The sequence below is a fragment of the Indicator indicator genome, chromosome 1, assembly GCF_027791375.1.
Source record: "Indicator indicator isolate 239-I01 chromosome 1, UM_Iind_1.1, whole genome shotgun sequence".
In the NCBI taxonomy this organism is placed as follows: Eukaryota; Metazoa; Chordata; class Aves; order Piciformes; family Indicatoridae; genus Indicator; species Indicator indicator.
In genome coordinates this window covers 94,551,885-94,564,180 of record NC_072010.1, presented here as the reverse complement: position 1 = coordinate 94,564,180, position 12,296 = coordinate 94,551,885, and the positions used below count along the sequence as shown (strand labels likewise).

At 43.8% G+C, this 12,296-nt stretch overlaps 1 protein-coding gene across 1 annotated transcript in view; it reads left to right on the top strand.

Annotated features, from left to right (window-relative positions):
- The window catches only part of A2M (alpha-2-macroglobulin), a 33,822-nt gene that overhangs the window by 7,719 nt on the left and 13,807 nt on the right, over positions 1 to 12,296 (top strand). Inside the window, exons 8-18 of the mRNA XM_054387525.1 lie at positions 695 to 818; positions 2,010 to 2,124; positions 2,364 to 2,473; positions 2,959 to 3,117; positions 4,465 to 4,692; positions 5,018 to 5,081; positions 5,534 to 5,676; positions 8,289 to 8,438; positions 9,127 to 9,297; positions 9,887 to 10,028; positions 11,910 to 12,018. Coding sequence (XP_054243500.1) covers positions 695 to 818; positions 2,010 to 2,124; positions 2,364 to 2,473; positions 2,959 to 3,117; positions 4,465 to 4,692; positions 5,018 to 5,081; positions 5,534 to 5,676; positions 8,289 to 8,438; positions 9,127 to 9,297; positions 9,887 to 10,028; positions 11,910 to 12,018 — 1,515 coding nt within the window. The remainder of the gene's footprint in view (positions 1 to 694; positions 819 to 2,009; positions 2,125 to 2,363; positions 2,474 to 2,958; positions 3,118 to 4,464; positions 4,693 to 5,017; positions 5,082 to 5,533; positions 5,677 to 8,288; positions 8,439 to 9,126; positions 9,298 to 9,886; positions 10,029 to 11,909; positions 12,019 to 12,296) is intronic.

Below are 12,296 nucleotides of genomic sequence, written 5' to 3'. Positions count from 1 at the left end.
GCTGAAGGATATGATTTGGTAGAGTCAGCTAACAGTTGGAATTGATGATCTTGAAGTTCTTTTCCAAACAAAATGATTCTTTGAGTCTGTTATTTCAGACCAGCTACAGCACCGGGGAAGGGGTCTTCAATTTTGCTTACCTGAGAATGATGTTTTAACTATTGTTTCTACTTGTCATTGCTGAGAGGAAACCATAAGTGACACAGCTGCGCTCTTTCCTTTGGGCCGCCTCATTTGATTCTGCATGGCATCCTTCAGGGAGAGTCAAGGCTTATGCTAGAAGACCCAGTGCACATCCATACACAAATGGCTTCCATCAGAATTGGGTGGTGGGGTAGATAGTGCAACATGTTCTCCAAGATGAGGGGTACTCTCAATTAAATCAGCATTAGAATCATAGTATCATTTTGGTTGGAAAATACCTTTAAGATCGAGTCCAGCCATCATTTTACTCTGCCAAGTCTGGTGCTGAACCATGTCCCTCATGAGGGACTATAAGAATTAGTGATCCTATCCCTGTCACCAAGCTCTATCCTAAAATGTTACCAAATTTCTTCCTGTTATGACCTTGCTGTATCCTGGAGGCACCTCTAGGGAAGAGTCCTGGATCCACGGGGAGTGAGGTAGCAATGTTCCTCCATCCCTCTCATGTACCTCATGGCTCTGTTTTTCTTTCAATCCTTGCTACTGGCAGCTACACATTTGGGAAGCCTGTTCCTGGTCTTGTCAGCTTCCGTGTCTGCCGGAAGTTTGAATACGCAGCTACGACCTGCTATGGTGAAGAGTCTAAAGCAGTGTGTGATGAGTTCTCTGGACAGGTGAGGCATGAGTACCCTTGTGGGTAGGGTGATAGGAGAATGTGTTGCTTACTGATCATGCTTTGTAGGCACAGGCTTGCACTGAGTATGTGCAAGCATAGTGTGAAGAGGGAAGAGAGTCCATGTATCTTAAGGAAACTTGAGAAAATTGGGCGTAAGATGAAATGTGAAAAATGAAAACAGGGGAAGGTCTTTGCAGTAAGAAAGGTGTGTGCAAAGGCAAAAAGGTGATAGAGAAGGAAAAGACAAAAAAAAAAAACAATGAAAAAGGTCACATGGAGAGTATGAGAGAGAAGTGAGAAAAGATGTGAGTGATGAGAGCAGAGTTGCGGCTGGCTTACACTAGAGTCATTGTGTGGCATCAGAACTTGGTGCTGGAAGCAGGAAAGGAATAGAGATAAGAGAGGGCTGATGTAGTTTGAGCAAAAAGGAAAGGAATATGTGTTTAGTAGCAGCACTTTTTTCACTCTTCAGACTTCCAAGTCTACAATAGCAAAACTCAATTGTATTTTAAACATGGATAGGTGCAATAATTGACAGAAGATGGGGTAATAGCAGTTGTAGTAATATGCCAGAACAAGGATGAATGCCAAAGACATTCTTATGGCCCTTGTGGTCTGGTACACTCTGATCCCCACAACTGCCTCTGCCACTACTGTTATCTATGTTAAGAGAAAATACGAACACTGTGGTGCTAACTGCTGTTCCATGCCTCTCTTCCCTTCTCTGTGGAGACCAACCTTGCACATGAAGATGCCAAAAAGAGGTTGCAAACTTTGGAAATACTTTTCCAGCTGTCATCTTTCTACATGTACACAGGCTTTGGTTTATGTATCACTCATACAGCTTGTGCATTTTGAGTCAGCAGTGCCTGATGCCTGGCAAACTTCTACTGTGTAGCATACACATGAATAATTCCCTGTGTTTTTGTAGCAAGCATTTGCAATTTCAAACTTCACATGCATACATAAAAAATCTGGTTTGCAAACTCGTTGCCCTGATGCTGCTGCAAGTACTTCAAAGTGCTCCTTGTCAAGTTATTAATCCACTTTTCCAGCTTTGATAAAAACAGCAGAGGGAATGAGGTGATGGTTTCTCTTCCAGTTCAGAGCAATGCACAAGAATAGATTCATTAAGTTGGATAAACATAAAAATGAGACTAAAATGATCTTGTTTGTTTTCCTCAAACAGACAGACAACTATGGTTGCATTTCTGAAGTGGTAAAGACCAAGTTATTCCAGCTCAAGAGAAGTGGATATGAGAATAAGCTCCATGTGGAGGCTAAGATTAAAGAGGAGGAGACAGGTATGAAGCATCTGGATTAAGGACCTGTGTAATAAGCCTGGGAGAGAGCAGCAGAGAGACTTGCCAAACAGAAATGAGGGATGAAAGCAGACTCTTGCTTTTCTGAAATTCTAAAGTTTTCCTACTTGGAGGCCAGGAGTATCAACAAAATTGCTTGTCCAGCGAAGGAAGGTTGGCCTGGAATAAAAGTAATTCTGGTCAGGCAATGGCAAATTAATTCTTCATGCTTCTTCCTGCAGGAGTGGAGTTGACAGGAACAAGCTTCTCTGAGATCACAACCACCATTAGCAAAATCACCTTTGAGCACTCAGATTCCCACTACAAACCTGGAATTCCCTTCTTTGGGCAGGTAGGAAAATGAGAGCTTAAGAAAGGAACGCCATGAGTGCCAAACAATCATAGTACTGGACCTCCTGGACAAGATATGTGCCCACTCCCTCTTCAAAGATGCCAAACCTCAATGCTGCTAATCCATGTGTCCCTCCTCTCCTCTTCAGGCTCCTGAACTGGGGAATAGCAGCTGAGAGCACAACCCTCATTCTGCTTTACTTCTCTATCCTTGTGCTTCCACTTCTCCAGTCAGGCAGAAGTTTGTTTTTCCAGTCACCTGTCTAGTAGGAGGCCTAAGGGGTGTGAGTCCACTCCTTTGACCCAGAGGTGAAGATAAGACAGAGCCAAAGAAATAAGATTCAGAAAGTTTGCAGCTCTCTGAAAGAGACAGGTGAAACACATGTGAAGTGCAACAGAGACCTAAGCCAAACAAACTTAGCTTGGTGGTCTACCAGGTGCCAGATGTTCCTCTCTTTCTGTACTGTACTATTTTTGCCCCTCCAGGTGAAACTAGTGGATGGATCTGGTGCCCCAATTGCCAATGAAATCGTGAGGATTTCTTTACAAGGAGACCAGGAAACCAACTACACAACAAATGAAGAGGGCAGGGCATGGTTTTCCTTGAACACTTCCATGCTGAACTTTGACTCTATTGGAATTAGGGTGAGTCCTGCAGCCAGAGGAGGTGATGAAGTGACCCACAGGGCTGGGAGTACCTCTGAAGTTTCTGCTACATATGCAAAAGCACTTAGCTGCTTGTTCCTGGTTTGTGCTAAACTTGACACCAGTCTGGTGGAAATAGTTGCAAAACAAACCAGGTTGCCATGTCACAATTACACTTTGCTTGTATTTGATTTTTGCTTGGCAATAGCAATGTAAGGTTACAAGAAACATCAGGAGATCCTAACAGTCCATTCTACTCCAAGGGATCACCAGTTCTACCTAGATAAATCTGTTTCAAGAGTGGCTCCAACTCCCATGGTGCAGTGCTTCAAGTGCTTTGCTGACTTTTTGATTAAATGTTTTCCCAGGTATCTCAATATTCTTTATGGTGAGATAAGGCAATCTGCATCTCTCAGGGGTTTATTTATTGTTCTGAGTTTCTCAGTGGTCCTCCTTATTTTGTTCTTTTTTTTTTTTTTTTTTTACTCCCCTTTTCCCACCATAAAAAGAAAAGGAGTACAAACCATTCATAGGCACTTTCTCCCTAATAATTTGTTTGTCTGGGGAAAGTGATACTGAGATTTCCTTTGTAAACGGAAAATGCACTGTGTGTGTAATGTGCATGTTTTATAATACCTCACCCTAGAATAGGGTAGATTGTCTAGAATTGTATTTGCTCTTCTCCCTATGGTTCTCTTGTCCCAAACTAAACTCATTAAAAATTATCCAGAAGTTACCCACTAGGTGCTTGAAGTTTTCAGAATTTTGCAGTGTAACAAAAGGCAACAACTTCCAAGGATAGCGAGAAAGATATAGAAATAAGGGCACATGAGGCAGATGAAATGGTAAAGCAGCACCCTTCTAAATGTGAAATGTCTTCTTCTTGTTCATATTTTTTAACAAGACCTGGACCCTCAGCTCCAAAACTTCTCATCAGTTTAGGTTTTGAATTCTTGAGTGGAGACTTTTCCTCCTTTTCTACAGCATCCTTATCTTGATCTTGGCATTGGTAATCTCTGAACTGAACAGCACTATCCCTTCTCTAGCACAGAAGGCAAGGCATTAGGGTAAAGAGCCTTTGAGCTGATCCTGATAGTAAACAAACAACTGATATGGTTCAGTTTGATTGAGACATACTCCAGCTTCTGTGGGAGTGAGAATATTCCCAATGATGTGCTAAGGAAAACATCACCCAACCTTGCATCTCCCCAGCTTGTGGGTTTTTTGTAGATTACCTTGTTGCTTAAACACAAAGAATACCAAACCTTTAATATAAGCCTATGAATTCTGGCTTCAGTTCAGCTACCTGTGTTCAAGGATCTGTGTGTGTATTGTCTTCTTTTCCAGGCAATTCATAAAGTACACTCCTACTGCTATGACCGTTCCTGGGTTTCTCCACGTTATGAAGAAGGCTACCTGCCACTAAAGCGCTTTTACTCTCCTAGTAATAGCTTCCTCAAAATTGAGCCCAAGTCCAAGACGCTAAACTGTGGTTCCTCCACACTGGTCCGAGTGCACTATATTCTTACTCCAGAGGCCATAGGAGAGCAGAAGAAAGTTGTCTTTTACTATCTGGTAAGCTTGCACCTGCCATATGGTGAGGTTGTCACTGGTAATTGTAGGGTGGCTGGAGATGGAAGTTGTGGTTTGTGACAGCAGGGTTTAAGCACTTTTTCATCATTCTCTGTATGTTCTTTACCCATAAAAAAAAGGAAGGTATGGGTTAGGAGCAACAGAGTAAAGAGTGGGCACTGGGATTCTGCTACAGAAGGGCAGAAATCAGCTGAGCAGGATGTAAGCAGCAGGCATATAGCTCAGTTGCTCTCCTTTCAAGTTCCTCATCTTTAAGATTTGGCTCATGCACATCCTCAATCACAGTAGGATTTCTCATTCCATCCAGGTGATGGCGAGAGGAATCATTAAGCATGCAGGCACCTACATTCTGGATTTGGACCGCGACAGTGGTGAGTTTCAATCCCCTGCCAAATTGCCACTGTCCTGGGAAGCCAGGAAGCAGTGTCAGGCATAGACACTGCTTCCATGTAAATGCAGGGGTCTGTATCTCCATGTCCCCTAAGATATGTGAAGAGTTTGAGTTTTCTTGTTTCTGCCTCTATTTAGGCTTTGTACAGATTTGCTCTAATTCCCCATGCCAGCCTTATTTCTGCTGACACTACACTTCTGGGGCTACAGTGCTCCTAGAGGAGACTGATAATCTGTATTTTAGAAGCTGAACTAAAATTCAGCGTGCTTATGCACTGGAAAACAGGACTTGCACATCTCTGTGAGCACTGGTTCATCCCACTGGTAGGCCTGGAGTTTATGCATGGCTAGGATGAAGTTCGGCATGAAGTCAAACTGAGAATTTTTGGCTGCTTCCCGTACCTTAACTTTTTGCTCTTGTTTTATTTACTAGCCAATGGTGTCTTCTCACTCCAGCTGCCTGTAGAAACTGATATTGCCCCAGTGGCCCAAGTGCTTGTCTACACCACTGCCCCCAGCAGTGAGGTGATTGCTGATTCAGCCAAGTTTAGCATAGAAAAGTGTTTCAGCAATAAGGTAAGTGTCCATTTCTTTATGTAAATGGAGATAAACCTTGCCTGAACCTGCTGAGCAATGCACAGTGATGCTTCAATAGCAACAGAGAAATGAAGAAAGTAAAGAATAATGAGGCCTTCTTTCTGTGAGCATGTGGACCATTTTTCTTCTATGACCCCATGTATTTCTTGGGCAGAATGGCAGATTTATGTATGAGCAGCCTTAAGAAGAGAACAACCCCTGAAATTCATCAGGACTTCAGAATAGTAGAGAGGACTTTCCTGAAGACCAATTCTTTTTCATGCTAAAACCCAACCTAATGAGTTCTTGAGACTACTGTCACTGTAGGAGCTTGTTCACCTGAATTTTATTCATATATTAAATGACATACTACTAAAGGTCATGCATTGAAGTTTGGGTGCAAGCCAAGTGATTTACATGCTTAGATACTGCTTTCCTGTCTGAAAGCATCCTGAATTCAAAGCAGTTGTCAAAGTGGATAGAATCATAGAATTGTTTCAGGGCTATCTCTATGCTAATCAGTTTTCCTAGTAGCAAGTTCACTACAGCTCTTGTCCTGCCATTTCCTGAGGAATATTGGTTTTGCAGTCTCAAGATGATGAGTCCACCCTGGGAGAGGTGTCAGCGAAAGGCATGCTGTGGTCTGTTTGGGACACGAGGGACGCTGACAGATGATGATGCATTGTCAGGCAACATGTTTAGTCTGAAGATGCTTTGATCATTGCACATTAGGGGGGGTTTGTGCCGTTGAGGAGAGGGAATATTTATGCTGATCAGCCATTTTACTACATAATCTTGTGAGGTGGTGATGGCAACAACTTCTGCTAACAAGAACTTCCAGAGCTGAGGTCTGTAGGGGGTCATTAGAATTGTGAGTTAGGTTTTGGAGGAGGCATACAAGTCTGGCAGACCTGAACCAACAGGCCAGTTCTTCCGAATCATTACAAGCCAGTAGATACTGCAGTATTGCTCCAGGCATCCCTGCTTCTCATGTTACAAAAAATCTGCTAAGAAGGGTTTTGTTAAGCCTTTTTCCTCTTCACTTACGATGTCTGGGTGCAGCACAGAGTCCAGACCTGGTTTAAGGCCATACTTTATCTGCCTGAACAAATTTAGACACTATGTGGGATTAGCTCATCCTATTCACAGTGGCTATGAAACCCAAAAGAGCCTTTAAAGTTTTATGAGCAATGGTGGTACTTGAAGTCACCAAGAACCAAGTGCTGATTCCTCTGGCACTGAATGAAGGAAACCCAGTTCTGTAGTAGCACAGAGGGAGTATGGAGGTGTGTGGCAGTATCATATGTAATATGGGCTTTGTAAGGTTGGAACTGATGCACTTAACTGCTCCACCCTGCAAGGAGGCCCTGCAAAACAGGTATAGTGTCCTACAAGATAATTCTAATAAAAACAAACATCTCAGCTCACCCTCTTTTGTTGTGTCACCGAGACCAAAGAGTTGTGGTGAATGGAGTTGGCAGCCAGTTACAAGGGGTGTTCTGCAGGGCTCAGTACTGGAGCCAGTTCTCTTTAACATCTTTATCAATGATTTAGATAAGAGGATCAAGTGTACCCCAAATAACTTTGCAGACAACACCAGGTTGGTTGGGTATGTGGATCTGCTGGAAGGCAGGAAGTTTCTGCAGAGAGATCTGGACAGGCTGGGTAGCTGTGCTGAAGCCAATTTTATGAGATTCAACAAGGTCAAGTGTCAAGTACTGCACTTGGGCCAAGACAACCCCATGCAATGTTACAGGCTTGGGGCAGAGTGGCTGGAGAGCTGCCCAGCAGAGAAGGACCTAGGGGTGTTGATTGATTGACAGTGGGATGAATATGAGCCAGCAGTGTGCTCAGGTGGCATCCTGGCTTGTATCAGGAAAGTTGTGTCCAGCAGCTCTAGGGATGTGATTGTCCCCCTCTACTCAGCACTGGTGAGGCCATACCTCAAGTACTGTGTTCAGTTTTGGGCCCCTCACCACAAGAAGGACATTGAGGTGATGGAATGTGTCCAAAGAAGAGCAGGGAAGCTGGTGAATGGCTGAGGGAACTGGAATTGTTTAGCCTTCAGAAGAGGAGGTTGAGAGGAGACCTCATTGCCCTCTACAACTACCTCAGAGAGGTTGGAATAAGGTAGGGGTCAGTCTCTTCTCACATGCAACAAGTGACAGGACAAATTGTGAGTTATGTTTTGAAGAAGGCACATGAGTCTGGTAGACCTCAACTAACAGGCCAGTTGCTCAGAATCCTTACCAGCCAGTACATATTGTGGTATTGCTCCAGGCATCCCTGTTTCTCAGGTTGTGCCAGGGGTGGATCAGATTGGAAATCAGAAAAAATTTCCTCACAGAAAGGGTTATTGAGCATTGGAACAGGGTGTCCAGGGAGGAGGTGGAATCACCATCCATGTAGGTATTTATAAGGTGTGTGCTGAGGGTCATTGTTTGGTGGTAGTGGCTTAGCAGTAGTGGTGGGATTGTGAGCTCCAGGTGAGCGTTTGGACTTGACGATCTCAAAGGTTTCTTTCAAACTCAACAGTTCTATGATTTTATGAACTGGAGGGAAAGGTTCTGCAAAGGTAGAGCATATGTGACGTACTTTTCCTGTGGCTACAGGTGGACATAAGCTTCTCTCCTTCTGAAGGCCTGCCTTCCTCTGATGCTCACTTGCTGTTCAGAGCCTCACCGCACTCCCTCTGTGCTGTCCGTGCTGTGGACAAGAGCGTTCTTCTCATGAAGCCAGAGGCTGAACTGTCACCCAGTTCGGTAAGTCTGTGGAACAAGTCACAGTGCAGTCAGAGTAAGTGCAGGCCAGTGCTGGAGTGGAAAGCAAACAGTCCCTTCTGTCAGTGCTGACCCCAGAAAGCTGCCTTGTGCTGTTTCTTGTCTTCCTCCAGTGGGTGAAAAAAGATAACTGGGCAACAGCTGTTTCTTAAGGGGTTTGTACAATTGTAGGGATGGAATTAAGAAGCTTTTTTAAGGGGACTGCTTGTCTTGGCCACAGCCAAACACTCCCGTGTGTTCGATGATAATTTTTCAGTTATTCCCTCCAACCATGGACTGATTTTCTTTGAGCCTCAAAGAGTTTATTCCCCCTCATGCCAAGCAGCAAACAGCGATCCCTAAGGACAAAGTGCTGCAGATGGAATGGCTGCTGTAATTTTTTATATCTTTGAGCCCTAATAACTAGACTAACATGCTGACCATAATAAAAGAGGCAATATCTCCAAATTTGGATCTCTTTTTTGACTCCCAAATTGTGATTGCTCCCACAAGAGGGATGCAGGTGATGGGACTGTTATGATGCTTGAATCCAATTCCCTCTGTTGTGTTTTGTGGCAATGGACACTGAAAATGGAAATACCCTGGCCATGTCAGGGGGTTTGGAGTACACAATCTCTAAGGTCCCTTCTGACCTAAGCCTTTCTATGATTCTATGATTCTTTCTGCCTAGGTGTATAGCTTGCTGCCAGAAAAGGAATTTCATAGTTCTCTTGGTGGTCCAGGCATGTTCTTGGAGGAGCCCCAGGAGAATTGCATCCCCTTGAAGAAGATAGTCCTGAATGGGATCACCTATTCTCCAGTAGTGGAGATGAATGAAGAGGACACTTACACCATCCTAAAGGTATAGCCTGCTTGCATAGTTAGAGAGTGGAGTGGGAGAAGGACTGAGAATAACTGTAACAAGGGAAGAGTTTGTGAATCTGAAGGATCTCACACTAATTTTTATCCAGAAGCAAACTGAGTGAGCCATAAGCTTCACCTGTGTTCCCAGCTTTGCTCTCTGCTTGGTAGAAAGGGGATCAGTTTTCTTCTTTAAGGAAAAGTTTTGAGGTTGACTTGAAATGAGGTTCTAACAGGATGTAAATAATCCTGTGCTATTGCAGTTGCCCCAAATAGATCAGTATGAGCTGCATCATAGACATTTCCTTCCAGGGAGAAAGCTGTATCTGCTCTCTGGTTTATCTTGACCCCTAGAGGTTGGAAATGGATTGGAACCAGTGTCCTAGAAACAGTAGGGATCTACACTTTGTTCCCTCTGAGTCATCCAGGCACCCAGACTCAAGGTTAGGAGGATCATCTTAAGGTCCAATCCACAGAAAGCAACAGCTTCTCCTTTCATAGCAGTAAAATACCATTGTCAGGTCTGCTGTGTAAACCTGTGTAAACAGGAATCAGTAACAAAAAAAAAATGTTTGGTTTCTCTCCCATAGGAAATGGGTTTAAAGATTTTCACAAACACCAAGGTGAGGAAACCTTGGTATTGCAGCACTGAGAATATGGTGCCTGAGAGCGCCCGCTTTGCGTCACCTTCAGTCATGTCTGCAGCACCTACCTATGCTATGAGGACAAGCGGTAAAGGAACTGGGTTTTGTTTTCACCTCTGTTCTGAGCAGACTTCCTGTCTATATTCTGGGGTGAATACTTAAACAAGAGCTGGGGTTGTGAACTGAACCATTGGAAGTAGTACTGAAGTTAAGCTTCTGCATGAGTGTGAGGCTTATCTCTTTTGCCGGGTCAAGAAGGCCTATATACAAGTTTCTATGACTCCACATGAGAAGTCAACACAACCAGGTACTTTTCAGAGACTCTGGCAGAGCAGAGGCTGTTATTCTGCTGCTGAATTCTCTGTCCACTAGGCTTATAGAGTAGACTTTTTTCCCCAGATATCAGTTAAGGGGTTTCCAATACAATTTTCAGTCTGTCATTGACTCGTCCAGTTTTATGTCCGGTCAAAACCAGAGGATAACCTGGTATGCTTTCAGAACTAAGAATGTTATCCAAATGTAAAAATTAATTTAGCCAAAGAAAAGATGACAAAAACTAGAGTTCAGATATAAACTTTTCTTCTTCATGTGCTTGGGAGGATTTTCTTTCTGTTTCTAAAGCCAAGCAAACCAAGTCCCACCCACTCCATCTTTGTTTTCCAGTTGTTCAAACCAAAATAAAAGATTTCCAGATTTCACCCCAAACTCAAAATATTTTATTGGGAATATTTTTTGTATGTGGAAATGTAGGTTTAGTAAAAATTCCCATTTTTACCCCTCCAAAATTCCAGCTGCATATTTTTAGTTTGAACATCTTCAGGCTAGTTCTTGAGGAGGCCATAGATTTGGCAAAGGAAGGTAGTTGTCAGAGTCACAAGGACCTTACTTAAAACACTGCAAAAGAGGGATGTTCTATTGCTAGCTATTCTGATGGGATGGAGAAGTCATGTTGAGACTTCCTTTTCCTATGAAAGGGAAAAGGCTTCTTGCACAGAAGGTCATAAATAGCTCTTAGCTCTAACATCCTTGTTTTATCCTTGTGGAAGTGCTGCCTCACAAACTTTGAGGTTCACTGGAAACCAGTGGGAAATAATGGAAAGCTGGTTCTTCTTCCTAAGTAAGTCCTGACTTTGACACTTCACTTCTCTTGGTACCTGTGCTCACTACAGCCAAAGCAAACATCCTGTTGGTCCTAGTGAATGGAAGGTTGACCATGAGCCAGCAATGTGCTCTTGTGGCCAAGAAAGCCAATGCCATTCTGGGGTGTATTAGAAGGGGTGTGGTTAGTATGTCAAGAGAAGTGCTCCTCCCCCTCTACCCTTGTGAGGCCAAATCTCAAATATTGTGTCCAGTTCTGGGCCCCTCAGTTCAGGAAGGACAGGGAATTGCTTGAGAGAGTCCAGTACAGAGCCACAAAAATGATTAAGGGAGTGGAACACCTTCCTTAGGAGGAGAGACTGAGGGAGCTGGGGCTCTTTAGTCTGGACAGGAGGAGACTGAGGGGTGACCTCATTCATGTTTATAAATATGTAAAGGGTGAGTGCCAAGAGGATGGTGCCAGGCTCTGCTGGGTGATGCCCAGTGACAGGACAAAGGGCAATGGGTGGAAGTTGTGGCATAGGAAGTTCCATGGAAACATGAGGAAAAATGTTTTCACTCTGAGGGTGAAGGAACACAGGAACAGGCTGCCCACGGGGGTTGTGGAGTCTCCCTCTCTGGAGATATTCAAAACCTGCCTGGATGCATTCCTGTGTGATCTGGTACAGGTAATCCTGCTCTGACAGGGGGGTTGGACTAGATGATCTTTTGAGGTTCCTTCCAGCCCCTAACATTCTGTGATCTGCTGCCAGCACAGCTTCTGATTGCCACATAGATTGCCACTTTCTCAGACTGAAGCACGATGCTAATGTAGATCTTGCTTGTTTGGAATTATCGGTAGTTATTTTCTTTTCCATTTCACCCCATGCAGGCCGTCAGCCAGTTAGACACAGTGACGCGTTAAGCAGTCCTGCAAAGGTGATGGAGACAGTCCGCAAGTATTTCCCAGAAACATGGATTTGGAGTTTAGTGCCTATAAGGTGAGCACCTTGAGCTAGTTCCTTCCCTTTTAATAAAACTGTTTAAAAAAACAAACAAACTTGAATCCCCACATGTTTGTCAAGGCTTTTCAATGCCAAAAAGTCCTTCATTGTTTGCAGAGATCACATGGCAATCCTTTGAGATGGAATTTTCTTAATCTGTAGTTAGATTTGTCCAATAAGGGGGCCGGAAGAGGATGTGGTGTGGTCCTACAGTAACAAACATACTGTGTTCCCATCAGCTACACAGGCAGTACTGTTCAGTAGGCTAAAAAGGG